Source organism: Rhineura floridana, chromosome 5 (assembly GCF_030035675.1).
Source record: "Rhineura floridana isolate rRhiFlo1 chromosome 5, rRhiFlo1.hap2, whole genome shotgun sequence".
Lineage (NCBI taxonomy): Eukaryota > Metazoa > Chordata > Lepidosauria > Squamata > Rhineuridae > Rhineura > Rhineura floridana.
The window spans coordinates 106,602,085-106,628,491 of record NC_084484.1 but is presented as its reverse complement, the minus strand read 5'-3'; the positions used below and the strand labels follow the sequence as shown (position 1 = coordinate 106,628,491).

Here is a 26,407-nt window from a genome sequence, read left to right as displayed (position 1 = left end):
GCATTTTAAGTTACACTGATTTACTTTTTAAAATGTTTATTGTATTGGATTGATGATTGTATTTTAGTATTATTTTGTTATTCATTGTATTTTTACGCTATTTCATGTTCACCGCCCAGAGAGCTATTGCTAGTCGGGTGGTATATAAATTTAATAAATAAATAAATAAAGTTTAAACCAAAGAAATTTAAATATATATTGGAAGCGGGCAGAGTACGCCATTTGTCCTGTGCCAAAATATAACATGCATAATTGTAGGGCTACAGCCCAGAAGTCCTTTAACCTAGAGCTCTCTCATTAAAGCAACCTTGTATTTAAGCACTCACCTGGTAGCCATATGCATCAAGGAATTACATGAAAATGAGTGAATGATCTGGCAGAGGTACTCATTCCTCCTCCACCAGCTTGCTCAGTCACCTGCATGGAACTCCTTGTTTCCTATGGCTACCATGTGAATAACTGTGATGTTATCTAGACTAAAGGACTTGGGGGCTACAACCCTAATATAATGCATATTATATTAGACAGTGACAAAATAAAGTGCTGTCTCTCCTGTGTCCAGCATAGAAATCCAGCAGGCACCATAGCTAGCACAGAAATTCCATAAGATGCTGGAGGAGGAAAGGTGTTCTTTATTCCTCCATGGGAGGCTTGCTTACAAGGCTGCATTAAAACAGCCTTACTTAAAGCTTTAACTGAATTTACACCATAATTATCATATGAGGCATGATTACTTTCCACAAACAGAAGTGCTCAACATATGAAAAATACAATTGTGTAAAATGTATTTCGTAGCAGACTAAATTATTATTGACTAAATTATTATTACTACAAGTGTACTTCCAAGAACCAACTTTCAACAATAAAAAATAAATTATGGAACATTATCAAATGCCAGCTAGCTAATCACTTAGTACTAAACTGTCCATTCACTTACTGGCTCTTTGTTTTATAGTCCCTGATCTTATCCAAGAAGAGTTTCTGCACAGGATCAAGTTCCTTTGCCTTATTAAACAGAACAGCAGAAAAGCCAATGTTTCTACGCAAGTGGATGGAGATAGCTGAACGGAAAACAGAAGAAAACCTGAAGAGCTGTTGGAGAATCATGATGAGATGTTTCAGCTAGAAAGACAAAAGCATCCGTCAGTTACATCTTACATAGTCCTATTCCCATATGAACTTTCCAAATAGTTTTAGATACACCGGGAAGGCCCTCTTTCAACTTCCAGCTCACTGGGAGATCAGACTGGTTTCCACAAGAGACAGGGCATCCTAAGTTGTCATTCCAAAGCAATGGTTGTGGATTTTGCTCTGCCCATTCCCATGTTCTGCAAGCAGTGAAAGATGTCTCTTTTACAGCATGCTTTTGGATGCAGTAACACCTCAGTTAACAAATCCTCCAGGAAAGAAGCTCCTTTTAACAAAGTCTTTTGGGTGTGGAGGGGTGCACACTCTGACATAGTCAGAATGTGGCTCTTTGTCTACTGGATTGCAGGTGCTGCAGGCAGCTCTCACATGTGGCTGGAATGGCGCTCTTTGAGAGGTGGTACAGGCACATCTCCCATAAACACTACAGGGGAAGATGAGAGACGAGAGAGAAGGGTCAGATAGAGGGGGCCTCATTTGACTCCCAGGCTCAAGGTTCCCCATCCTGATCCAGCCAAAGTTAAGTCTACAGTAGATTGTTTCCACTTTGCCCATCAATTTAAAGAGAACATTACATCACAGTGGCTTATTGCAATGGCTAAAAACAACATTCTTAACTTTTAAAGCAATGCATCAATAGAACAATACAAGTTTTAAATGTGTTTTTTTAAACTGTTTTTGCAACTCCATACCCAAGTCCTTCTAATAAAGTTAAACATCCCATATGGTTCTTCTGTATAGGGTTGTTTGGGACAGTTACAAGTGGAAAATTAGGTCAGAAAGAGAGCACCAAGCAAGAGCAACAGCAGAGACTGAACCCCAGGTCTTTCTTAGTGTGCCAACATTGTTGGGCATCCGCCAAGGTTCACTCCAGAGTGGGGGGGGGTCATTGCCAACCCTAGAATGTTGAACATGTTACTGCTGTTGCACACCTCCACGCACCCCACCCCCACTCTGGAACCAACACTCGTCTGTCCTGCCCAATCAAGCTGCGGGAGCTGCCGCCACCCTCAGTTGGAACAGGCTTCAGGGAAATGTGACATTGAGATGCAAAACATTGCAGGAAAAAGGATGGATGTCTTTTTAAGACAAGGTCTTCAATTCTGAGTTTCTTTCCTGGGCATTTTTTTTCTTAATAATGTTATTTGTTATTTAGTTTAATTTTTGTAAATTGTATTGCTTTCATTGATGTATTTTTATATTTGTGTTTATTTTTCTTTGTAAGCTGCCTTGAGGGCCTATGGCCAAAAGGCAGGGTATAAATAAATTTATAATATAATAATAATAATAATTTATTCTAACTTAGACAGGCTGCTGTGCTCAACAGTGCCAGGAACAAGTGTTTTGATTCATGATGGTCCCATAAAACATGCTATGAACCCATTCAATACCGCGACTCCTTCGCCTTGGAGACTGGGACCGAAAGCCGTCACGGGAGCTACTTCGGTTTGATTTGCTGCAATTACCCTTCCTGCAATTCCGTACTACAAAGGCCGGGGGAAAGGAACTCACTTGTTAAACTCGGGGCAGTGGGGTTGAAAAAGGGAGACGGGTTTAGAGCGCCTGAAACGAAGCAGGCCAAAACTCTTCAACGATGCCCACTCTTTTACCTTCCTCACTTCTCCTCCTCGCCCGTCCGGATTCAAGCAGCAGCAGAAGCACCGCCGGTCACCTTGCTCGAGTCTACAGTCAGAGAGAGGCCCGGCCCCGCCTCCAACGAGCGCAATGGGCTTCGGGAATTTTGATTTTTTAACGATCAACCCTTTATGTTCCATCTCAGCACAATCCCACCATTCCCTCCCCCACCCACCCCGCTAACTTACCGTAATTAAACCACGAATCTGTCAACCTCGTCTGTCTCTAAAGAGAGAGCCCGTTATAAGACTTGGACACAGCGACGCGTCCTGGCTCACCGGAAACAGGGGGACCACTTCCGCTTGAAAGTAGGCGGGTGGAAATAGTAACAGCTATTTTGAGTTTTACTGAACAGCTTTCCTGGGGTGGTGGCGGTGGTAGCTTCGCAAGGAACGCTGGGAGTTGTAGTTTTCGTCCCGACGCGGAGGGGGGATTGTGTGTGTGCGCTTTTCCCCCGCCAGGGCCCCGCGCGCAAGCCTCTTCGGCCGAATCTGAGCGCGCTCTGGCCTTTCCCCGCTGGGACGGTATAAGGTCCTTGGTGTGGTTGATCCAGCCACCACGGCTGGAAAGTAAAAGGAAAAGCGGCGGGCGCTACTCCGTTTGCGGTGGGGGCTGGTTTGTTTTTGTGACGGAGACTGAGGTGGCGGCGGCAGCAGCGGCGGGTGAGTCTTGAGGCGCGAGCTTCGGGGCGCGCTGCTCAAAGGGAAGAGAGCAAAAGGGGGGGAAGAGGGAAGCGCCTCGCGCTGTATCCGGGGGGAAGGGGGGTCTCGTGGCTTCCTCGCTTCTTGTGTTTTGTTTCCGTTTCTGCCCCGCGCGGCGCGAGTCTCATTTCCGTTTCGAGTTCAAACAACAAGGAGGCGCCGCTGCGGGCGGAAGGGAGAGGAAGGCCTGGGCTGAGGCGGGATGGCTCCCTTCGCCCCTGCGGGGCCTCCTCCCCATGGTGGGTTTTGGCTTCTTTCAAATGGTGGGGCGGGAAAGAGCTCCTGGCCCTGTTCGCCTCCTTCGCTCCTGCTTGTTTTCCATCCGCCATGAAGGAGGCCTTTGGAGCACAGGCAAAAGCCCAAGGAACTTGGGCAATCCGCCGCCTTCCTCTCCATCGGGGAGGGAGAGAATCGTCTTTACACCGACATCGTCGTGTGCGCTAGGGAAATGCTGGCCGGTAACACATAGGTAGTAGCCCGTGTAGGAATCTTTTCTGTCCCCTCGCATGTATTCTGAGTAGCCCCACGATTGAAAGTGCTTAACAGTCGTCACCGTTTCGTCCCCCTGACCTACCGGGATATCTCAGCCGTCATTCAGCTGAGTGTCTTATAGTTCTGTCAAAATCGGAGGGATCATTTCAGAGTAAGGGAACATAAAAACTTCAATCATCTCTCTCTCTTTGTGTATCTGAAGCTGTGATAATCAGAGTGTGTATGATAGTAAAAGTTATTTCTTGTGTGACTTAACGTGCATTGAAAAGCTGTGTTAGAGATTAGCGTCTCTTCATAGATGATTTTCACTACATAAGCAAGCAGGCAGTACTGGTTCGTGCTAAGACAAAATAGGATTTTTTTAAAAAAAAATAGACTTGTGAAAATATATTTAGTAGTGGTTTATGTGTTAAGGAACCACTAAGGATTATGAACATACTGTATTTCCTCTCCCCTCCTGCCCTTGTTCTGTATGTACTAGTGTATTTCTAAGGATACACATTTGGAAAAGCGTTCTTCTCTATAGGTGTGTTCTAAGATTGGGATGTTATTTTTTTTTAAGGTAAGACCTCAGTTTGACAGCAATATGTTGTTGAATGTGGAATCAAAACTACATGATTGACAGAGAGATGATCTGGGAGTAACTATAATCATGGTGTTCTTTTTGTTTGCAAGTGACAATTAGAGCAATGTGCACACCTAGACACAAATTGCTTACTTTATTTAAGCGTGTCTGTGCTGTAACCCTAAAGTCTGATGGTTCTTGCCACTTTAACTATCCTTAATCAGATAGACTGATAATTTTCCCAAATCTGGCAGCACGTTATTGTAATAAATGAAATAACACTTTGAAAGTCCTCAGCTTCTTGAAAGCTATGTTTTCCTGTTCTCTTGGAGAAAACTACGCCACACCTGGATAGCTTAAGATGGAAAGTAGTATAACAGTACAAAATCACATAATAAATAGTGCATCTCTTTAGTGTTTAGTGTTTAATTTCAGCACTCTTCGTATCTAAACTAAAGTGAGACTGGCATCCTTATCCTAACCATTATTGTTTCATAGTAAAGTCCCACTGATTTAAATAGAATTTACTTCCAAGTATCCTAACCTACATGGAAGTCCCACTAGACCAATAGATCTTATTTCCAAGTATAGACTGAATGAACTAGTAAAGTATATTTCATTTGAAGCTATTACTTCTATTTGCATATAACATGTTTAAAAAATCATTCTGTTTTGCAGGTTGCGTCTTGATATATTTCAGCCATGACTAAAAGAGAAGCAGAAGAACTGATAGAAATTGAAATTGATGGAACTGAGAAACAAGAGTGCACTGAAGAAAGGTATACAGGAGGAGTGTGTGAATGAATTTCTTTCAGAGTTACCTTTCAAACTAAGCAAGAAGAGTAGAGTGCTTACTGTATACCTTTTTTACTGTATTGCATAGACGAGTGGTAGCTATTCTTCTGTTCAGGGGCCTGATGTGGCCCTCCAAGCATTTTTCTGCCCCCCAACCCTATGAAATCTGGCAGCCACAATAAATATTATTAATTAAATTTATATCCTGCCCTTCCTTCAAAAGGCAAGACACACTGCTGGGGTGGGCAGAAAGGTTTAAGCCCCAGCACCCTAATGGAAATGCAAATCACCCACTTCCCAGTCATCAGATTGATCATTTAAAGAGCAGGGTGGACCAGTAATTGCCTTTTCTCCGCTTTTTTCTCCCGTGCTCTAATTCCCTTATTGCTGATGTAAACTTGGTGATCTTGGTTCACCAAAAGATGCAATAACAAACTAGGAGTCTCTACACTACACTGGTTACTCCAGTGGGATAATTTCTCCATGTGACTATGGGCCAAAGATTTAACGCCTGGACATCCTTCTGAGCAAAAACAATTATGAAGAGGTTTTTCTTCCTTTCAGTAGCATAGTGATTAGGTTTGTTCACAGAGCAGTAACCAAGCTGGATTTTCCTGAAAAAGTTACAAATCTGTTGAGTGCATGTTTTATTAAAACTGCAAGGTAACTAAGCAAAATATTTCTATTTCACAAGCTCTTAAAGTAAAGATTGGAGGCGAGGGAAGGATAGATACTTCTTTCTCCCTATAGCTATATTTCCTAGATTTTTCTGAAAGAGTAGGCTTCTTTAATGTAGAATGCAGTTAACTGTTGTAAGTCTAGGTTTTGGGGGGAGGGGTTGCTCTACTTAATTTCAACCAGCAAAGTTTGGTCCTTGGCTTTCTCAGTGTAACCTATGGACTCTGGAATTGATGGGTGTCCTACAGTTCCTTTCCCTATAATATACCTATTACATTTACTTGCCTCTACTCTACTGTAAGGTTTTAGCAGATTCTTCATCTTGAAGATTCTGGATGGGCTTCTCCATTACTTGCATGTCGTCAGTCAAGTATCATTCAGAAATGACAGTGGCCTAGGCATTGACACTTGAAGAGGCTGTCTGTGTATTTGGCTGAGGTGATATCACCTGAAACAAAGCTTGACATTTGGTGTGGTGACAACTGGTTCCAGAGTATGGACAGTCTGCAAATGCAACTTTGCTTCAACAATAAGATTTTTCTCCCAATTACTTGTTGGGTGAAATACATCTTAACACACTCGTTCGGGCATGCTTTCTATGTCCCATTGCTTTCTTCAGTTCAGTGCAAGTTCAGGTCACTCTAGAAAAACTTGTGCTGGAACAAGTACTTTGGGGACCTGTTTTAATTTCCTAAAGATAATTAGCCCTCTCTCCCTGATGAGATTATTGAAATGTTAAGACATTTGTAGTAGTGAAAACTACTAAAAGTTAGTACTCTAGAAGTTTAACAGACTACAACTACTTGAAAACTTTGAAAATGGGATGCTTATGTTTCTTTCCCTCAGAAGTCTGGACATGACTACTGTTAATGAGACAGATTTTAACAGAGCAAGCCAAACTTGGGTTGTTGGAGTTCAAAGGCAGCTTTGGATATGTATTCAAAATAGTTCCATTTTAAACTTTTCAAATGGGGTTTTGGTCTCTTGGTAGAATGTTTTAATGCTAAAACATTTTAATAGTAGTTTTAGTAGATTCCTTTTTAACTCCTTTTTCAGCATTGTTGAGCAAACTTACACAACTGCAGAATTTGTGAGTCAGGCTATTGATATCAATGAACCAGTTGGAAATCTTAAGAAACTCCTGGAACCAAGACTTCAGTGTTCGTTGGAAGCACATGAAATCTGTCTACAGGATATACAGGTATAGCAAAACCATTAAAATTAGAAGTTTTTATATAAGGAACAGGTTGTATTGAATAGAGTTCCTTTTATTTTCTGCCTATGCTTTTTAGTAGAGGTTCTATCTTGAATATATTTACCACCATTGATTGATTGGAATAGATTGCATAGAATGTAGCTATCTCCAACAGGGGATCAGTCAACAATAAAACTGACATAGATTCATATGCACTTTTTTATTTAACTTAATATGCTTTTTTGTTGACATCTCCTTTGTGTCATATTTAACACACATTTTTAAGCAACTGAATAGTTTAGTTCAAATCAAAGAAATGAATTTAAGATAAGGCTTGTTCAGAAAAACAAGACAGGTTCCAGTTTATAAGCAAGTATGAGAAAAAATGGAAGTTTTTCTTACCGTAAGCTTCTGTTTGATGTTGGCAGTGGAGGACATTGTAGGGATGACGTCTCCCACAGGCAGGGTCCAGAATCCTTTGCTGCCTCTTCCAGGGGGAGGAGTTGTCCTGCCCTCCAGGTCAACTGACAGGACAAGAACCACTCCTCCACCCCTAATTGATGAAAAGCATGAGATGCCTGTTCTACAAACTAGGAAAGCGTAAGAATGGGGAAACTTATGCCAAAGAAGAAATAAGTGAACATTCAATCTGACATAAACATGTACTAAGGAATACATAACAAGACAACCGGAACATGCTAACGATATAGGATGGAGGCAGAAGCCCTAGTACCACCCCCTCCCAGAAAATGACAGAGGATCAGGGATGTATCAGCAGAGGAAGTGAGGTGGGGAGGCTGTCCTCCTCTGCCTACATCCAACAGAAGTTTACGGTAAGAAAAACTTTCATTTTTACCTGTTGGCAGTGGAGAACATTCTCTTGTAGGGATGTATCAGAGCAGTTCCCTCACTTGTGGGTGGGATTCCTCTGCCCCCATCTACTGCTGAACGATCCTCTGAAGAACCTTCCTACTGAATGCCGCATCAGCTGATGAAAAACTTACCTATTTGGTAGTGTTTCACAAAAGTATGCAGTGTAGCCCAAGTAGCAGCTCTGCATATGTCCAATATAGGGAAATTGCCCTTAAATGCGGCAGAAGCTGCCGCCCCTTTAACGATGTGCCATGAGAATACCAGGAGGTTCCTTGCCCAATGCTGAATACACTTTCTTTGCCAATGTGCACTAGCAGGTGAGAACCTTTAACCTCTGATGCCAAGGCCTCATACCCCAGACATATCACCCTCAGCTCTAGAACACTGATGCTGAACTGAGACTCCTCCTTTGACCAAGTGCCCTGCACCACACTGTGACCCATTTCAACTCCCCAGCTATAAAGGCTTGCATCCATGGTGAGCACCATCCGTTGAGGCTCTTCTAAGCTCACTCCCTCTATGAGGTGCCAGCCACAACTTCCTCTTCTGTTTCAGGTGGTCTTGAACCACCAGGACTACTTGTTGACTGGCTGCTATCTGATCCTGAAAAGGCAAAAGAAGATGCAACAGGCTGCGTAAATGAAATTGAGCCTAACGAGATTGTAGGCTGACATGAGGAGACCCTGCCAACAACATCAGCTCCATCTGGGTCAATGACCTTGTTTGTATCACCACCTTGGTGATCTTCTCCACCCTCTCTGGGGTGAAAGAGATCCTGAAGACATTGGTATTGATCTGAACCTCCAGATGAGTTATAGTTTGAGGCGGTGTCAGAGAGCTTTTTTTCTGGTTCACAATGAACCCCAAACGCTGGAGACAGGACAGAGTGATATCGGTATCCCTTTTGCAAGCAACTTGTGATGGATTTTGGACCAGAGTGTTGTCCAGGTGGGGGTGAAGTCGAACTCCTTCTTTCTGAAGAAAAGCCACTAGGGCCACTATTACCTTTGTGTAAACCCTCAGCGCCGAGGAAAGGCCAAAGGGTAACACCTGACTCTTATAATGCCCTCAGTTGATGATGGGACCTCAGGATGGGGATGTGAAGGTAAGCCTAAGAGAGGTCGATAGAAGACATCCAGTCACCCCTCCTCAGTGCTGCCACAATTGGTCTCCATCTTGAATCACCTTTTGGCTACCCAGGAGTTTAGCCATTTCAGGTCAAGAATGGCCCTGATAGTACCATTTTTCTTTGGAACTAAGAAAAGGATGGAATAAACCCCATATCTCCTCTCCAAAGGAGGAACCTTCTGTATGGCCTGAATGTCTACCAAATGTTTGATGGCCTACATATAAATCTTGTGATTGCTGGGGTCCCTGGAACGGGGGGTAGGAACAAAAAGGTCATGTGGTGGCGTGCAAACTCCATGGAATACCTGCGGACGACTGTTTCCAATACCCACCTGTCCGAGGTTACTTCTCTCCATAGGTGGGGAAACTAACAGATGAACCCCCACCGGGGAGCTCAGAGTCATGCTGAAGGGACCTTCATGGAAGCTTTGGCAAATCATGGGGAAAGGGAAGTGGATCCACCCCCTCTGGAGGAAGGACACCCACCTCCCCTTCCTTGTTGGCCCCAACGTGGCCTATAGGAAGAAAATCATTTGGGATGGGAAAATTGCAGATATGTTATGGTTCATTTCTATGCTGCCTTTTGGCCAAAAGGCCTTCAAGGTGGCTCACAAAAAAATAAACGCAGTACAAAATACACATCAGAGAAGAACAATAGAGTTTATAAAAATTTAAATAACAAAATACTAACATTTTTTAAAAAGCAACGGCATCATCTTTCAATTACAATACAATAACAATCAGTTATTAAACAAAACTTTCCTTTGCCAACATAGACGGTGTCAATGGCAAAATAGTGCTTCAGCTTGGTCACGGGGATGAAGTGATCGATGTTCCGGCCCACAATCTCCTTGCCCTGGCTGGCCAGGCAGCTCCAGTAGGCCACCGCAAAGATAGGGGCAAAAAACTGCTCCTGGCATCCCTTACGCTCTTCCTACTTAGCAGATTGCAGAGCCTTTCTCTTATCCCTTGTCTCAACTTAAATGTGCCTGTATGGCTCACCAAACAGCTTGTCCCCCCAAAAAGGCATGCTCAATAGTTTCAGTTGTGAGGCCACATCTACCTCCCACTGGCAAAGCCAAATATTTTGCCTAGCCACCGTGGTAGCAGCCATGGAACAGGCATCAAACTGGAAAGGATCATGTGCAGCATCTGCTGGTAGAGCAGATGCATGAGAAATCTTTTTAAGTATGTCTGTAACAGGCTTGGGAACATCCTCATGTGATCCCAACTCCTTTGTCTACATAAATGTAACCCTGGAAAACAAAACAGGCCCTGAATTCCACAGTATCTGCTTCAAAGCTGCACCTCAGAGAGGTCTCCACTCTTGTCACAAGCGTCCTTGGGTTCTTCCTCCCCCCGAGAAGAGAAGACCACCGAAGATGCCACAGCTGTGACAGCAGCATCCACATCAGGGACCCATAGCAGTTGTATCACCTTATTGCCAAAGGTATAGTGCCTCTTTACTACCTTAGAAATCATTTCCCCCTTATTAGGGTGTGCCTACCCCGCCTTCAATAATGTATCAAAGGAACGCAGAAAGGGAATCAAAATAGGTTTGGAATGAAATGCGGGAAAAGCTTTCTTAGTTGCAATAGAGCAATAACCATAGCCTCCTGTTGGTAGCCTCCTCAGCCAACAGTTGTAAAACCCTACAAGTCTTAACCAACAATGGCTGGAAAACATCTGAATTGAACAGTCTAGGCTGCTTGGAGACGACCTCCAGTTCTTCACCTGATAGCCCTCTTGAATGGGTGAGGGATTATCAACCTCAGGATCAGAAACTCCTACTTCTGCTGCCGTTGTGTGTTGCACTGGAGGAGTGCCTGGCCTGCATTCCTGAGAAGGAACTACTGTCACTGCCTCAGTGGCTGAAGTGGAGCTAGTATGTTAGAATCAACCTGTGAATGGGCCTGTGCCCCCCCCTTCACTTTTTAGGGGATGGATCCCTAGAAGGTGAGCAGGATGAAGGAGAAGGGGATTTCAGGTAGCTACTAGAAGATGATGATCTGCGAGATCTCCTTCTCTTGTGTCTGTGCTTGGAGCTTTGTCTCCCGTTGTCAGACCTCTGGGATTTAGAAATGCCAGCTGCCACCAGAGAACCCTGAATTCTGAAGATATGCAGGATTGCATCCATGACAGAAGACATGGAGATTCCCCCTCAGAAGAAAAAGAAATTGGTAGCAAATGTGAATGAGTAGCTCTGGTCCCCTCACTCTATGTACCTAGTTAAGGAGAAGCCGCACTGCACTGATCCACAACACTGGGAAGGGATATGCTAGAAACGGAAACTTGCCCCTTCTTGTGACCAGAATGCTGATGTGCAGAGGTACTGGCTGGAGAAGTCATAGCCAAGGATCCTGCTTGCAACATTCTTACTCAAAAAATGCCAGTAACAAGCGTGTGCTCCAACCAAGCAAGGTGATGGAGCCTGTTTTTTTTTTAAGGGGAATAATGAGCACGCTCCACTCAGGAACAGTGAGGGAGTCTGCCTCTTACTTTATTTGATTTTTTATATACCCCCTCTCAGAGAAACGGAGTAAAAACAAGACACAAACGGGCAGACAGATGAATCTGCTGGGTTCCTGTAGGGTGTGGAAAAACCTGTCCCTGCTATAAATTGGCCATGCTGAGGAGAGAAAGCGGCCGCAACCATTAGAGGGTTTCTAATGTGCGTAACTGCTAGAAGAAAAATGGTGTTCCCGCCTTTTTCTGAGGAGGCTGTTATTACCTCTGCCAGTTAGAACTGTGATAAGCAGACCAAATACAAAAAGAAGCTGTTCAGAATGCTACCTGTAGTTGGCCGGAACCACATGAGCAAGTGCTCTTTGTAAAGCCTGGTCCCAGTAGCTCCCCAGCAGTCTCCAAGCCTGATAGACCGCTCGCCCCTATAGTGCAGGGTGCACCCTGACTGGCGGTGGGTTAGGCAGATGTCTCTGCCCTGGGAGAGAGGAATTGTGGTTTCATGGCCGTGAAGGCCACTCAGCTGAAATTGATCTGGTATCGCAGGGCGGACCCTGGCAACCTCTCAGTTCTCCGCACAAACACTCCATACACTCTACCAATAATATATGAACATATAAAACAATTGAAGAGAGAGAAACACATGCACACACACCAACAGAAAGGAAAGAAGAAAACAAACTCACAGAAAGAGGTGGCAAAAAAGAATCTAAGGGTAACTTAGAGGCCTAAAGGATCCCACTGTTCACGACCACAGGCAGGGTTGAACTGGGGGGTGGGATGACTCCTCCCACTGGAAGAGGAGGCAAAGGATTCTGGACCATGTCTGTCAGTCCAGTGGGAGGCGTCATTGTCAGACCTTTTGCGCTGGCCCCGGCATGGATTTCTCATGATCCCACCACTAGGTGTCACCAACTGACACACTGTAAAGCAGGGCTGCCCTGAGACTTTGTCTTAGTCTCCTCCTTTTACAGATTGCTATTAAGTGTCTAGATACACTTTCAGGCCACAACCCCCCTGTATCTTTCTGTCTTTAAAGACTACAGCCCTGGGTTGCCCTTGGATACCTGCTGCTGATACACTAACCATTCACCGCTTCCACCATAGATACTGGTTCCAGCTTTGGTTTTTGCTCTGCCTACTCTTCTCCTATGTATGAACCCAGGCAAGGATCAAGCGTGTTGTTTAACCAAACAGATTTATTAAATAACACTAGGAATAAACAAGATTACTTTGAATTCAGTTGTCATGGGTGTGGTTACATATCAGTGACCTTCAACATATTATAGTTTCTCTTACTTCATATACTTTTCCTAAACCTGCCTCAGTACCCATCTAAATACAGATACACCCCTTACCCTCTTCAACCCCAAACCAGAACCGAACTCCCTGACCAACTGTCATTCTCCCATACATACATTCAACCACCCAGACGCTCAGCCAGTTACAACATAGTATTTCTCAACATTCTATCGTGTACTCTCCCCTCCCAACTCACTCTGCTTACCATATTTAACCTGCAAAACCGGCACTTACCATAAATATTATACAAACATTACAGGGGCATCACAATCATCCCTACAAGAGAATGTCCTCCACTGCCAACAGATAAACAAAATTATAACATTTAGGTGATACATGCTAGAGAGCAAGGAAGAGCTGAGACATCCTAAAATACCCTTTAGAAAAGAAAGTCCTGTCCTTGCTGTTGAAAACACACCAGCTCTCAGGAGATAAAACTAGCTGCTACCTCTAAATAAAAACCTTCCATTTTCCTAGGAATCTTTTTTATTCCAATAATTTAGAGGATGTAATCACATTTTTATGAAGCTAATTAAATGTGCACATATATGGAGGAAGAACGAAAGAGCTATCTGGAAACTCATAGGTCATGTCCTCTGGAATATTTAGAGTGTCTAGAACAACAGAGTATGATCAAAGGTACTGCATAGCATAGTGCCAATTGTGTTCAATAAAACTCCCAAAACAAAGGCTACTGTTGTCCAGAAATCATAAGTTTCACAAGTTTGGTATACTGAGATGATTTTCTTGTACACTGGCTGCAAAATTGCTATATGGTATAGGCATATGCTATATCTATATATCATGATGGTGATCTACTGTCAAATGTCCTGTGGGAAGGATTGCAAGAGACAGAGGGAGGCAGTTGAAGACTACTGTGGGGCCTTCCCCATCTGGACTATCTCCCTTCCCCAAGGTGTCCTATCATCAACTGTTCATGTGGGAAAGACCCCAGCAGAGAGAGTGAGGCAGGAAAAGATCACTTCTTGGCTTGCTCTAGATGGACTTTCTCATCTCCCCATCAGAGCAATCTACTATCAACTGCCCTGTGGGAAGGCTTGTGATGTGTTTTAAAAATATATAATTATTTGTTATTGGTAAGCCTCCTTGGTAGGATTTATATCCTGACAGGCAGAATATTATTATTAATAATAATAGATTGAATTCAACACTGCATGAGTGGAGTTCCACTTGAACAACAGGGCTTCCTTTTCCTTGCTTCTGCACCCCCAAAATTTGCTCCCGAAGGTTCCCCAATCTTATGGAACATATTTTGAGGGTGAGCAGAGGTAGAGAAGAGAAGGGGAAGTCCTGCTGTTTTGAGTGGAACCTGGCTAGGGCAGTGTTGGATACAGCCTAATGTCTGTATCAGTCATAAAGTATAGCAATCTCATCCTTCCTTGAAAAAGGAAAATTCTCTTTATTTCTTGATTTTTTAAAGTTTGCCATTATTGACAATTATAAGAAGCTGACTCTACCATTTTTAAAATTTCCTTTAATCAAGTTGGATCCAGATCGTAGTCTTTTTGATCAAGGTGTGAAGACAGATGGAACAGTGCAGCTTAGTGTCCAAGTAATATCAAGGCAAGGTAAGAAACTGTTACTATAGATTTATGACTTGGAGATATGTTAAACCACAGTGCTCTTTAATGGCAGCTTTGGTATATAGCCTTTACTAAAAACCTATAACAGAACAGCGTTTTTGTTGTAAATTCCTTTCTCAATGGATGGATATAAATAGTCGTATTACAACCAAGTTATTATGCAGGAGAAACCTTCATAGCAATATATGTCAAACAGCATGTCAAAATGCTGAGCTTGGAAAATTGGTTTCCATTTAGTGATTTGAAGGTCTTTGTAGCTCTGCAAATACATTTACACAGCATATTGATAATACAGGCTTAAACCTGAATTTTTTTTTTTTTAAGTATAGATAGCTGAAAAGAATGAAACCATAAGGTCAAAGCATATATTGGGAGGTTTGAGTGTAGAAAATGAAATAAAGTAGAAGTTGGTGAGCTGAGAATTCAGAATTTGTAAAGTTATTTCATGAAATATTTATGAACAGTATTCTTTAGAATTTTAATATTAAGCTGGTGACAAAATACTGAAATTGAAATTTTAAGAGTTGATGTAACAAACAATTTATAATAAATTTGAAGAGGACTCTGAAATAAAATGGTTTGCTCACTTGTTAACAGAAGGGTTTTTTTATTAATCACTTTCCACATCCAAGGCAATGTACAAAATATAAGAAAAACAGCTCAAAACAGCATAAAAATAACAGAAGATGAGTTTAAAACACTGTGATTAAGGAAGGAAACATCTTATGATCATGGAAGATAAAGACATGCTAATGATCTTTCTCAGGCCTCTGTATAATGAACATTTTTATCAGAACAGTATTAAGACAGGTTTTTTATAAAAAAATTGTGCTCATTCTTCATCTTTATTATTATTTATTAAATTTATATCCCACCCTACCTCCCAGAAGGAGCCGAGGCCAGCAAACAAAAACATCTTTAAAACATCTCAAAAACAAAGCATCTTTAAAAACATCTTTAAAAATAAATCTTTAAAGCATCTTTTTAAAAAACCCTAAAAACAATTCCAGTACAGATGCAAACTGTGGAAAATAGTTTGAAAATAATAGTTGAATAGAGTTTCATTTTCTGTAAATTGCAGTTTTTTTGTGTGGTGTTTGCTCATTCATATTCCCTTTCTCTGTACAGGAATAGAACCAAAGTTAAACATCCTTGAAATTGTAAAGCCAGTAGAAACTGTTGAAGTAGTGATTGACCCAGATGCCCACCATACTGAAACTGAGGCACACCTTGTTGAAGAAGCTCAAGTGATAACACTAGATGGAACAAAACATATTACCACCATATCTGATGAAACATCTGAACAAGTAACTCGGTGGGCTGCAGCATTAGAAGGCTACCGAAAAGAACAAGAACGTCTAGGAATACCCTATGGTAACAAATTATATACAGTGGCACCTGTATCATGTATATCTTTGTGGTTCTTTCCCTTCCCCCTCATTTACAAATAGTTCTGCTTAGACTTCCAATTTGTAATAAGGACAAAATGATGTTGAATAAATATGCCATGTATTCAATTTCTCCTGTGAATGTTTCCTGTTATGAGTTTAGCATCAGTGCAAAGGGAGCACCATATAAGGGCGGGGGGAGAGCCATTACTGGTCTCCTGCATTGCAGGAGCTAAAGACCAGGGACTCAATAAGAATCACTGTACAGTTAACTTGCAGTACAATGGTATACATGTCTATTCAGAAGTAATTCTCTTTGTGTTTAAGGGGCTTCCAGGTAAGTGGGTACAAGTTGGCAGCCTAGGCTTTGGTTTATGGTTGGCACTGGGGCAAAACAAGATTCTTGTGCTGTTAACAGCTAGGCAGAAATTCAGCAGATCAAGTCTTTTCTAGTGTGGAAATGCAATGGTGGGAAAAGTTTATCCATGGCTGCTACCTAATTTTGTGTTATGCCATGCCCCAATGACAGCTATTTTGCGACTGATGCACCCAGCACTCTCTCAAAATTGGAAATGTGCCCTCTTGTTCAAAACGTTTGGCAACCTCTGATCTAAAACCTCTAGGACTATTTGCTCCCCTTTTGTATTTGGGATAATTTCCCATGTACACAATAAAATAAAATCAGCTGATGTCTTAAGAACATACCACTTTTAACATGAAATAAACGGGGAAGCTTTTGAGAGTATACATTTTGCATGCAGAAGGCCCCAGGTTCAATCCTGGCATTGCTAAGGCACTGGAGTGTTCCTGCCAACCAGAGTAGATAATACTGGGCTAGATGGGTTTAGTAGCCTGGTTCAGATGTAATACTAATGGTTTAGCTTTAAAAGGACATGTGGTGTAAACTTTGGGGTTTTGTATTCTCTCCTTTTTTTCCTTATATTAAGGGGAGGAAGTTTAAAAACTTCTAGACATGGTTTTGACACTTTCCTATTACATTTGAATAAGGAATATTGTGATTTGTTTTATCCACAGCTGGTTCAGACAAACCAGGATCAAGCTCTGGTTTCAGATCCTTGTGTGTTGACTGTGTATAGAATAAACTATTTTTTCTTATATTCATGAATATTCAATTTATTGAATTTATATTCAATTTATTCAAAACTATGCTGGGAAGCTTTAAATCCCCCTCTTTCACATGGGAAGGGGAGAGAAAAGTATGTGAGTTGGGTTTTGTTGTGACACCTGAAGTGGGTAAGTATAAGGCATCTACATAAGTTAATATGTTCAACTTAATGAATTGCATAGTCATGGATCTTGGGGGGGGGGAACTACGTAAGTCACAGAATCAGAATCGTAGAGTTTGAAGGGGCCTGTAAGGTCATCAAGTCCAACCCCCTGCTCAATGCAGGAATCCAAATTAAAAAGTCCATGAGTTACCACTAAGTCTCTGAAAATGGTTATGACAGAGGTGATCATGAGAATGGTTATCATATTTTCTGAAAACTCAATACTTAAGCTATAGTTAAATATAGAAAGGTGTTAGAAATGAAGGTTTTAATAGATGATATACCAGAATTTGTTTTCTTTGTTTCTGATTTCTTCAGCTTCATGAAACTGCCATTTGTGGGTTTTTGGATGTTAATTTGAGGAAAACTTTATTGAATGTATGCTGAAGATAATATAACATAGTCTGTTGCAACATTGGGGGGAAAAAACTTCGAATATTTCTCTCCTTTTCTAGATCCAGTACAGTGGTCAACTGACCAGGTACTGCATTGGGTAGTATGGGTGATGAAGGAATTCAGCATGACAGACATAGATCTCAATACTCTTAGCATTCCTGGGAGAGAGTTGTGCAGCCTCAGTCAAGAGGACTTTTTCCAGAGGGTCCCTCGAGGAGAAATCCTTTGGAGCCATCTGGAACTTCTTCGAAAATGTATGTGAGTTTTCTCAACAAGTATATTGTTTAATTTTTTTTTTCAAAAAAAGGCTTTGTTTTATGGCAGTTCAAGTTATCTAGTAATGTATGCATTCAGTCAGTGTGACTTAAAATACTACTGACACATTAGGGCCCTATATACACAGCACAATGCAAATTGTAAGACTTTTGTATGTATCAGCTACTAGGCTTAGGTAATTTAAATACAGTAGCAGATTTTTGTATGTGTCAGGATGAAAATAACCTTTGCATCGTGGGAAGAGATGCTGATAATTCAAAGCAAAATTTAAATTATTCTAAAATCAGTATTAGGATTTCAGTGTTTTCATACTTCCTCCCCACCCCCCATATAACCTTTTTATTTAAAAAATATTTAACTCAGGAAAAGGAAATTATTCCATATTACCAGACAACTACTTTAATTGTTATGTTGTTTTTCTATGCAAGCAAAATAAAAAAAAACCCAGACATGAAATATAAAATATGGAATTGCCTATAAAGCTAATAGTATAAATATGGATATATTTTTCTTTTCTCCCTCCCTTGGACGACATTTATACTTCCATTTATCTATTTTTTATATTCTTTATAAAATTGATAGTTGCCTTTGTTCTTTCCTCATTTTTCAAGTAGAAAAGTCACTGAAATTTAGTTGTGGCAATCATTTCAAAAGGACTTAATATTTTTCTTGTATATTCAGATGTGCTGGCTAGCCAAGAACACTCTGGAGAAATAGCTACAGTTACTATTGATCAACGTAAGTTGTCATTCTATGATTTTTTTCTAAGAAAAAGTATTTTCAACAGGGTCATATCATAGACCTTGTATAAACAAAAACAACTTCCACATTTGAAGATGGAAGCTGACCTTTATTGTTTTAAATATGGAATCAGATTGAAATTAAGAAGATTTGTCTCTAAGGGTGCATTCATACTGGCACTTCACCAGTGAAGCAGTAGAATTACTGCTAGATGTATTCCTTTGCTGTGGAGCTTGTGCTTTGATCAGCAGTAGTTCAATATTAAGTTATTGCTGGAATATCTAGCAGCAGCTTACTATGATTTCCTGTGGGATATTCAGTGATATTTTTACCCACAGTCCTTTATTTTTATCAGAAAGGGCATTGGATAGTCACTACTTTAGTCTCAGCCTGGGAGTGAAACAAAGAAGAACAACAATAGTTTTATGATGTGTTGAAATGGGAGTGCAAATGGTAGAGAAGCTTCAGGATTGTGCTCACTGTTTGCTTCTCATGGCTAGTAGATGTAGAATAGATGCAAAATAAGCATATTTGTGCATATTTGTATAATTTAGTCACACAAGTTGGGGTACCTTTGGAGCATAATTCAGATGTGTCGACAATGGCAGAGCCCTCAAGCTTTTGTAATAAAATACAGAAATAATTCAGTAGCCCAGGGTTGGGGAGTAGGATTTGGCTGGCAGGCCAGATCCTCCACTGGCCACCCCTTGCGGGCCACTTTGATAGGTGAGTGGGGCTGCCCACTATCAAATCACCTGATGTCACCATCATACCAGGTGACCCAACTTCAAAGGAAAGAATTGGGAATGCATTCTGCAAGTGTCTGCTGAAAGAGGATAAGTGGACTACAGCATTAAAAAGCTACCAAAAGAACCAGAATACCCTATGGCAGTAGTTCCTAAACTCCCCCCCCCATAGACCACTTACAAATTGCTGACAGTCCTGGTCTTACTGATTGTTCCACCTGTTGCAGTGATTGTAATGTGCTGTGCTAGATACCCTATGGTTTTTAAGTGTATTTTTCCTTTATTTCTTATATATTGCATTACAATTTGAATTCCATAAGAAACAAAAGAAGCAGGTGAGGCATATGGGCATGAGTTTGAGAAAATGGTCTTACAATCTAAATTTGACCTGTGTGTCGGAAGTCAATGCTACTTGGCAGCTCACAGATTCCTATAAAATTTAATGCAAACTCTGTAATTGCGCAAAGATTGGTTTCTACAGTTATACAGCTGAACAGAAAGACTTGATGTGCCCCAAAATAACTGCTTCTGATGTAGCACACTTACTACTAATAATGCATGCGTTTCAGAGGTATTGCAATGGAGAAATAACTCCAGCACAAAATTTAAGTGTTGAGTGCCAGCTAGTCACACCACTTTTTTCAGAAGACTTACTGATAATGCTTTTGGACAGTAACTGGTCTTCGGGTATTCAAGGGTGGAATAAAACTGTTCGAATAATCTTCATGGAGAAAATATGAAAACTAGGTATTCTAGTCCAGTTCAATATTGCTTCATCTGTATGGTACAAATTGCTGGTGCTGAAATTTAAGAATATGAGTTCATAGTATAAAACCACCAGCATTTGTAACATTTTATTACATGTTCCCCTTCTTTTTTAACTATCACATTTTACAATGTCGTTCTGTATTAGTGATTGAAATAGCAATTTCATATATTTCTATTTATATTCTATATCATATGTTTTCTCCTCTGTAGCTGTGCAAATTATTCCAGCATCTGTACAGCCTTCTACTCCAACCACTATTAAAGTCATAAACAGTAGCGCAAAGACAGCAAAAGTGCAGAGAGCACCAAGGATTTCAGGAGAAGACAGAAGTTCACCTGGGAACAGAACAGGTTTTCTTTTTACTAAAACCAAAAGATTATAAGAAGTCATACACTAAATACTCCAATCCTTAGAGACAAGTGTAGAATTTGTTTATATCTTAAAAGATCAGACAAAGGTCAGTTTTATTTGAATGGGTGGCAAACTGCTTTCACCCAAGAAGTGATGGGGCAGCACTGATACTACCCTGGAGGGAAAATGGCAGCTCTAAAGTTACCTGGGGTTAGGAAGTCAAGCTACTAGGCTTTTCTGGGGAAAAAATACAAAAATGAAAAGCGTACATTTTTGTTAATAGACATTTATAATCTGCTTTAATTTTTTACTGTTTGTATTTTAGCATTTCTCAGTGGTATCTCTGTTGAAGAAATTTAAATATTTCAGTATTTTCTCCATTATGGAAAATACAACAGGTGTTTTACATTAGTAAAATATCTATTTTCGTTGTGTGTATTTTCAGATAAATTATTTTAAGAAACAGGGACTTAAGTTGGGCATGTAAGTTAATCCTTCAATATAGAGGCTGTAGTCCTTAGCATATTTATTCAGAAATAAGTCCCTCTGCATTCAGTAGGACTTCCAAGTAAACATGTTCATATATGGGTTGCAATTTCTTGCTCAATGCAAACCTTTAAAGGATAGTATTTATTATGTTAAAACTGAACACTTGCTAGTGAACAGACATGGACAATTCTATAAAGCTAACTTTTAAATAGGATTGGGATAGGGGACTTTTGATATACCAGTAGTATTAATTGCAGATGTGCCTAAGACTAATTGTTCTATAATAATAGGGTAATATTTATTAGGACTAATGAAAATGGAATGCAAAGAAGTTAGCAAGCTTTCAAGTTAATTATAAAATGTCATGAGCTAGATAGTAACTATATGTTGAACATATTTTATGTTTAATTTCTAACCTGAGGAGTTTTGATTACTGGAAAGTTTGTCCACTTCATTATAATGTTTTAATCTATTTCCAAGGTTCAGCTTATTAGGTAAAAATGTGATGTATGTTTGTATTTTAATTATTTCCTTCTCAAAAGGAAACAATGGCCAGATCCAACTCTGGCAGTTTTTGCTGGAGCTTCTAACTGACAAAGATGCTCGAGACTGCATTTCGTGGGTTGGCGATGAAGGAGAGTTCAAACTAAATCAACCAGAGCTAGTTGCACAGAAATGGGGGCAACGTAAAAATAAACCTACTATGAACTATGAGAAACTCAGTCGTGCTTTACGGTAAGTTAAGAACATTAGAACAATTCATTCGGGATCAGGTAAGAGTCTGTTTCCAATAACAGGCCATATCCACATCCCATGGTAGTAAATTCCATATAGTAACTGTCCTTTAAGTGAAATACTTCCTTTCGTCTGTCCTAAACCTAATTCCAATCACTTGGGTGATCCCAAGTTCAAGTATTATGAAAGAGGGAGAGAAATGTATCTTCTCCACTGCATAATTATAAATCTCTATTATGTTGCCCCTTCGTTATTTTTTCTTATACCAAAGCTTCAAACTATCTGTTCTCATAATTAAAGTGTTCCAAATTACGGCTTTATTTATATATTTTGAAGACTTGTATGTTTACCTTCAATATAGGTATGCTTACCAAGAAATACTGAATGTTTCCTTGTTCCTATTCTGATTCCATGTTACCCATTTCAGATGGGGTGACCAGAGCTATAGACAGTGTTCTGAAACTGTCCACCTGTATATTGGCATTATGATACATATTGTTTTGTTTTCAGTCTGTTTTGTAAAACGTCCTAACATTCATTTGCTCCTTTTACTTCTGCAACACTGAAGTTTTCAGTGAGCAAATCTTCTTAAATGGTACTAATTAAGTGGGCACCATCTTATTACTATGCTATTTTAACAACTGAGGTCAAAGAGTAGGAGATGGTAGATATTTATGTTGACTTTGATGTCATTGCATTTCATATATGGAAATGGGCTGCTGTTTGAATGTATTGGAGGGAGAGTAAAATGCTTTTACCGTATTTCCCCCCCCCAATATACAAATATATGAAACGGGAAGTAAACACCAGTAGAAGCCCCTTGCACATTCTCCATACTCAATATAGGATAGTTGGCAACTAGGGTGGAGGTACAGTATATGCAAGGATGTTGGGGGCTCTGCCTCCTTTAACCCTTTGAACATCTGAATCACTGGAACTTAGTCATAGTTAAGGCTATGCTTCCACATGGTCTTCATAGAGTGATGGTATAATTCCTGTACGTAATCTTGGTTTAACACAATACCTTGAAGTACTTTTCCCTTCTAAATGTGGGACTTTAGTTAAGAACTATTAACTGCATGCTGTCACAATCTATTCATTATAAGGATGCTATGCCTCTAGATGCTGAAAGATTAACTAAAATCCATAATCCATCAGCTTCTAAAGGTAAACATGTATTATTTTCTCAAAAACTTAATGACGATGCACATGCAACCCATCTCCTGAACATGTATCCATGCTGCCCTGTCACATGCGTTCAGTGGTGTTGAACCCTCCACAGACCCAGTTTCATGCATGAAGTGATTGCAAAGTTAACCTACATTAGGGAAAATGGTTGTGTGAATCCACCTTAATAGCAGATACTTTCTACTGCATAGGTTAGTGAGCAAAAAAGTATGCAAGGCTCCATATATTGGAAGACTGACCTGTACTGACTGTTGCTTTTTCAAAGGCATAAGAAAAAACTTGTTAGCTCCACCTAACAAGTGGGCGTATTCCCACCAAGTTGAAGCATATACTTTAATTCAGGGACTACATCTTAGGAAAAGTCATTTGATGGACTCCACTGTCCTTTATATATGCCACCTTGCAGGTGTTGTCACTAGGTGTGAGGCAAGAGGCAGAATTTAAGATAGAAAGGCAGCATTTTTTTCTCTAATAGATTTTATAGATTTTAAGTATGTCCTTCCTTTTTTTCAAATCTTGGCTCAGCTGAAGTAGGATGAATTAAAGCATAGCCTACATTGTATGAAAGACTCTCTTGATAGTACTTCTACCAAGTGTTCTCAAATGTGCTGGCACCATAAGATTCCTTAGCTGCTCTTATGGAATGTGTGTGTGGGATTGGGGTTGGGGGCAGTACACTGGATTTTGTGCACTGTTATATGAAATCTCTTCAGCAAGCCACAGGTTTCTAGGTGAATGGATATGAACAAGCTCAAACTTCAGTGTAATATTCACCACTTAGCATCCTTCTGTCTGTCTCCAAGTTAGTCATCATCAGTTACTTTTTCAAGAACTTTGTGTTTCCTTTTCTTTCTCAATGAAGATATTACTACGATGGGGACATGATCTGCAAAGTACAAGGCAAGAGGTTTGTATACAAGTTTGTCTGTGACTTGAAGACTCTCATTGGGTATAGTGCAGCAGAGTTGAATCGGTTGGTCACAGAGTGTGAACAAAAGAAACTGGCAAAGATGCAACTCCATGGCATTGCACAACCAGTCACAGCAGTCGCACTGGCTACAGCATCCCTGCAAGCAGAAAAGGATAACTAAGTACCAGGACCTAAAAGCTTGGGAGCATGAGGCCTTTTTTGTATATTGAGAAGTTTCTGGTCTTTAAAGTAGGAGCTACTTTGTTCCTTGGCAGTTCAGTATGATGCATGGTTTTTCTATGGAGAACTGAGACTCCCGTAAATTTGGATCTTTTTCACCTTAAGGTATCTGTTTCATGTACTGTACGTTAAAGGCACTCCACAGATTCTTCAACATGAAGACAGAGCTGTTGTGGCAAGTTGTCTGGGATTGGTAAGAAAACTCAAACTTGGTTGGTGCCATGTAATGCCCTACTTGTAATTTGTCTAATGTTTTAAGAAAGTGAAGCATTTACACAACATACGTCAATATTTTGAATTTAGTTCTCTGTACTTCTGTTCCTAAGCTACCAGAATGAAAGTGTATTTCCAGAGATAAAACAGCTTCTCTTTACCATGCTCATTATTATTTAACATATCAAGCTTTAAGAAACACACAGAAAAGTACTTTGCTCCTAAGGTGAGTTCTCTGTTTATTAGCAGAGAAGTGTAATTTAGGCAGAATTGGAGATCACTGCTGAAAAGAGATCCAAGTTAAAAATCTAGCAAGGTTAAAAACCAATTATGAGTATTTTGATATAATATGTAGATAACGTGTATTTGAGAGAAAGTGTTTAACTATCTTGAGAGACATTGCTAAGCTTAATGTGTGGCACAAATTTTTTTCCACATTTTTCCTGTTAGGATTACAAACTTGAAATGCTGTCTCTCATCCAAAGAATAGGTTTTGCTTTGTTTTCATTACACTGCAGAGTATATCAGCTGATTCTGCTTATACTTGCACTGTAGTTGACTTTGAACTGAAGACTTTAATCACAGACAGAAGCCCCTTCTTGTTGAGAAACAAAATGTAATCTGCAGCTAAATTGATGTTTGACTTCTCAATGTTATATAGACTGCTATATTAAAATACATAAACATGCAGTTTTCTTCAAAATATTTAGTTTCCAAGCTGTTCTTTGATGCAGAAAAGGATGTGTAATATTCATAGTTCATTTATTTGATAACATTTTTAAAAAGATACCTAATTTAATCCAGATATGCTGATGCTGTTTTTCTTTGCCTTCCATTTGTTTGCATTAATATTATGTTCTGAATGCAGGCTTTTCATTAAATCATCATAATTAAAAGAACAAACTCCTTAGAAGTTGTGATTTCACTTAACAGGCAATAAAAGTACAGATGTTAAAAAGACGGCCTTCATTCTGAAGAACTAGTCACTCAGTTGAGAAGCAAGCTTACTTACAATAATAAGCATAGAACATAAAATGTGGCTAGGCCTGGGAACATTAGATTACAGCTGTAATTACCGTAAGGGCTCCATTCACTGCTAGCTATACTTGCTTATTTTCAGACTACTTGGAAACTTAAAAGAAGATATTGTGGTGTTTAAATATCATTTTAGGCAAAGAAAACATTTAATGTTTGGATGATACTTAATGTTTTGGCAGCCAGTTCAGTCCATTAACTTCAGTGGAACTTGTATTTAATACCACAGGATTGCAATGCAAGTTCAACTATTGTTTCATGCTATTAGTCAAACTGGTTAAGAATACTTTTCTCTCTCCAAGTCTGAAGGATAATTATGGTAAGAGAAAAAACGACTTTAATTATATATCAAGAATTTGAACTCTTCTATGCATCACAGGAGCCATTAGTCCATAGCTTGGGGGGGGGGCTATGCACCTGAAAAGATGGGTTTCAGCATTTTGTGCAGTGCTAAAGAAGGTAAGCAACGTAACTCATGTTGCTAGTTTATATTCACCTCTTTAAGATGTTTGAAGTGTACCAATCATCTAATTTTTCCTATAAAAGGAGGCAGGCTGTAAACCTTGAGGCAGACTGCAAATTTCATGTATTAATGCTGTCATATATATACTCAGCTATGCACATAATAGAATAAGCCATATTAGGGAACATGGCATATGGCCTTTATAATATATACATCGGATTTGTTTTCTGAATTTTAAAATTTCATACTTCCTTTGTAAGTTTGTTGCACTTGTAATATTTTTCCCATGTAAAGAGTCTGGATGTGTTTTAAAAACAGTACATCTCAGTTTTATTGTGGGGGACAATCTGTGACTAATTTGAGGTCTTCAGTAAGAGGGTATGGATTATTGTATGTCATATAGCATTGTGTGGCTGTCAGAATAAAAATATAGAAGGTATATTCCCAATTTTTTAAAATGGAGGGGTTTTGCATACATTTTTACTCTTTTAAGGACACATATTCTGCTAATTATGTATTTCTTTTTGTGTTGAATTTTTTGGTAATTTTACATGAAACAATTATTTTCTATTTTTACTCTTAAAATATTTGTGCATAAAAT

At 40.0% G+C, this 26,407-nt stretch overlaps 2 protein-coding genes across 7 annotated transcripts in view; one reads left to right on the top strand and one right to left on the bottom strand.

Moving 5' to 3' along the window:
* The window catches only part of ATP5PF (ATP synthase peripheral stalk subunit F6), an 8,766-nt gene extending 5,327 nt beyond the window's left edge, over positions 1-3,439 (bottom strand). The window contains exons 1-3 of one of the 3 annotated variants that reach the window (XM_061627891.1): positions 2,970-3,439; positions 2,757-2,876; positions 938-1,122 (exon numbers count right to left, since the gene is read on the bottom strand). In XM_061627891.1, the coding sequence (XP_061483875.1) occupies positions 938-1,107 (170 nt within the window). In that variant the 5' untranslated portion in view covers positions 1,108-1,122; positions 2,757-2,876; positions 2,970-3,439. The other 2 variants (XM_061627890.1, XM_061627892.1) reach the window with 2 other exon arrangements.
* On the top strand, positions 2,992-26,407 carry GABPA (GA binding protein transcription factor subunit alpha). 4 transcript variants are annotated; one of them, XM_061627886.1, is made up of 10 exons: positions 2,992-3,089; positions 5,218-5,318; positions 7,069-7,213; positions 14,478-14,562; positions 15,706-15,951; positions 17,710-17,904; positions 18,608-18,664; positions 20,392-20,532; positions 21,565-21,757; positions 23,808-26,406. In XM_061627886.1, the coding sequence occupies exons 2-10, from the start codon at positions 5,242-5,244 to the stop codon at positions 24,034-24,036; spliced, it is 1,368 nt and encodes a 455-aa protein (XP_061483870.1). In that variant the 5' UTR covers positions 2,992-3,089; positions 5,218-5,241; the 3' UTR covers positions 24,037-26,406. The 4 variants fall into 4 exon arrangements, with proteins under 4 accessions (XP_061483870.1, XP_061483871.1, XP_061483868.1 ...); XM_061627884.1 differs by having other exon boundaries at positions 3,012-3,443; positions 23,808-26,405; XM_061627885.1 differs by lacking the exon at positions 2,992-3,089 and adding an exon at positions 3,603-3,721 and having other exon boundaries at positions 23,808-26,405.

Bases quoted from the DNA above. Each gene is read 5' to 3' on its own strand.
- GABPA (XM_061627886.1), top strand. From the start codon at position 5,242: ATGACTAAAAGAGAAGCAGAAGAACTGATAGAAATTGAAATTGATGGA. The intron at 5,319-7,068 runs GTATACAGGAGG...CTCCTTTTTCAG, and splicing joins CAAGAGTGCACTGAAGAAAG to CATTGTTGAGCAAACTTACA. The intron at 20,533-21,564 runs GTTTTCTTTTTA...CCTTCTCAAAAG, and splicing joins TTCACCTGGGAACAGAACAG to GAAACAATGGCCAGATCCAA.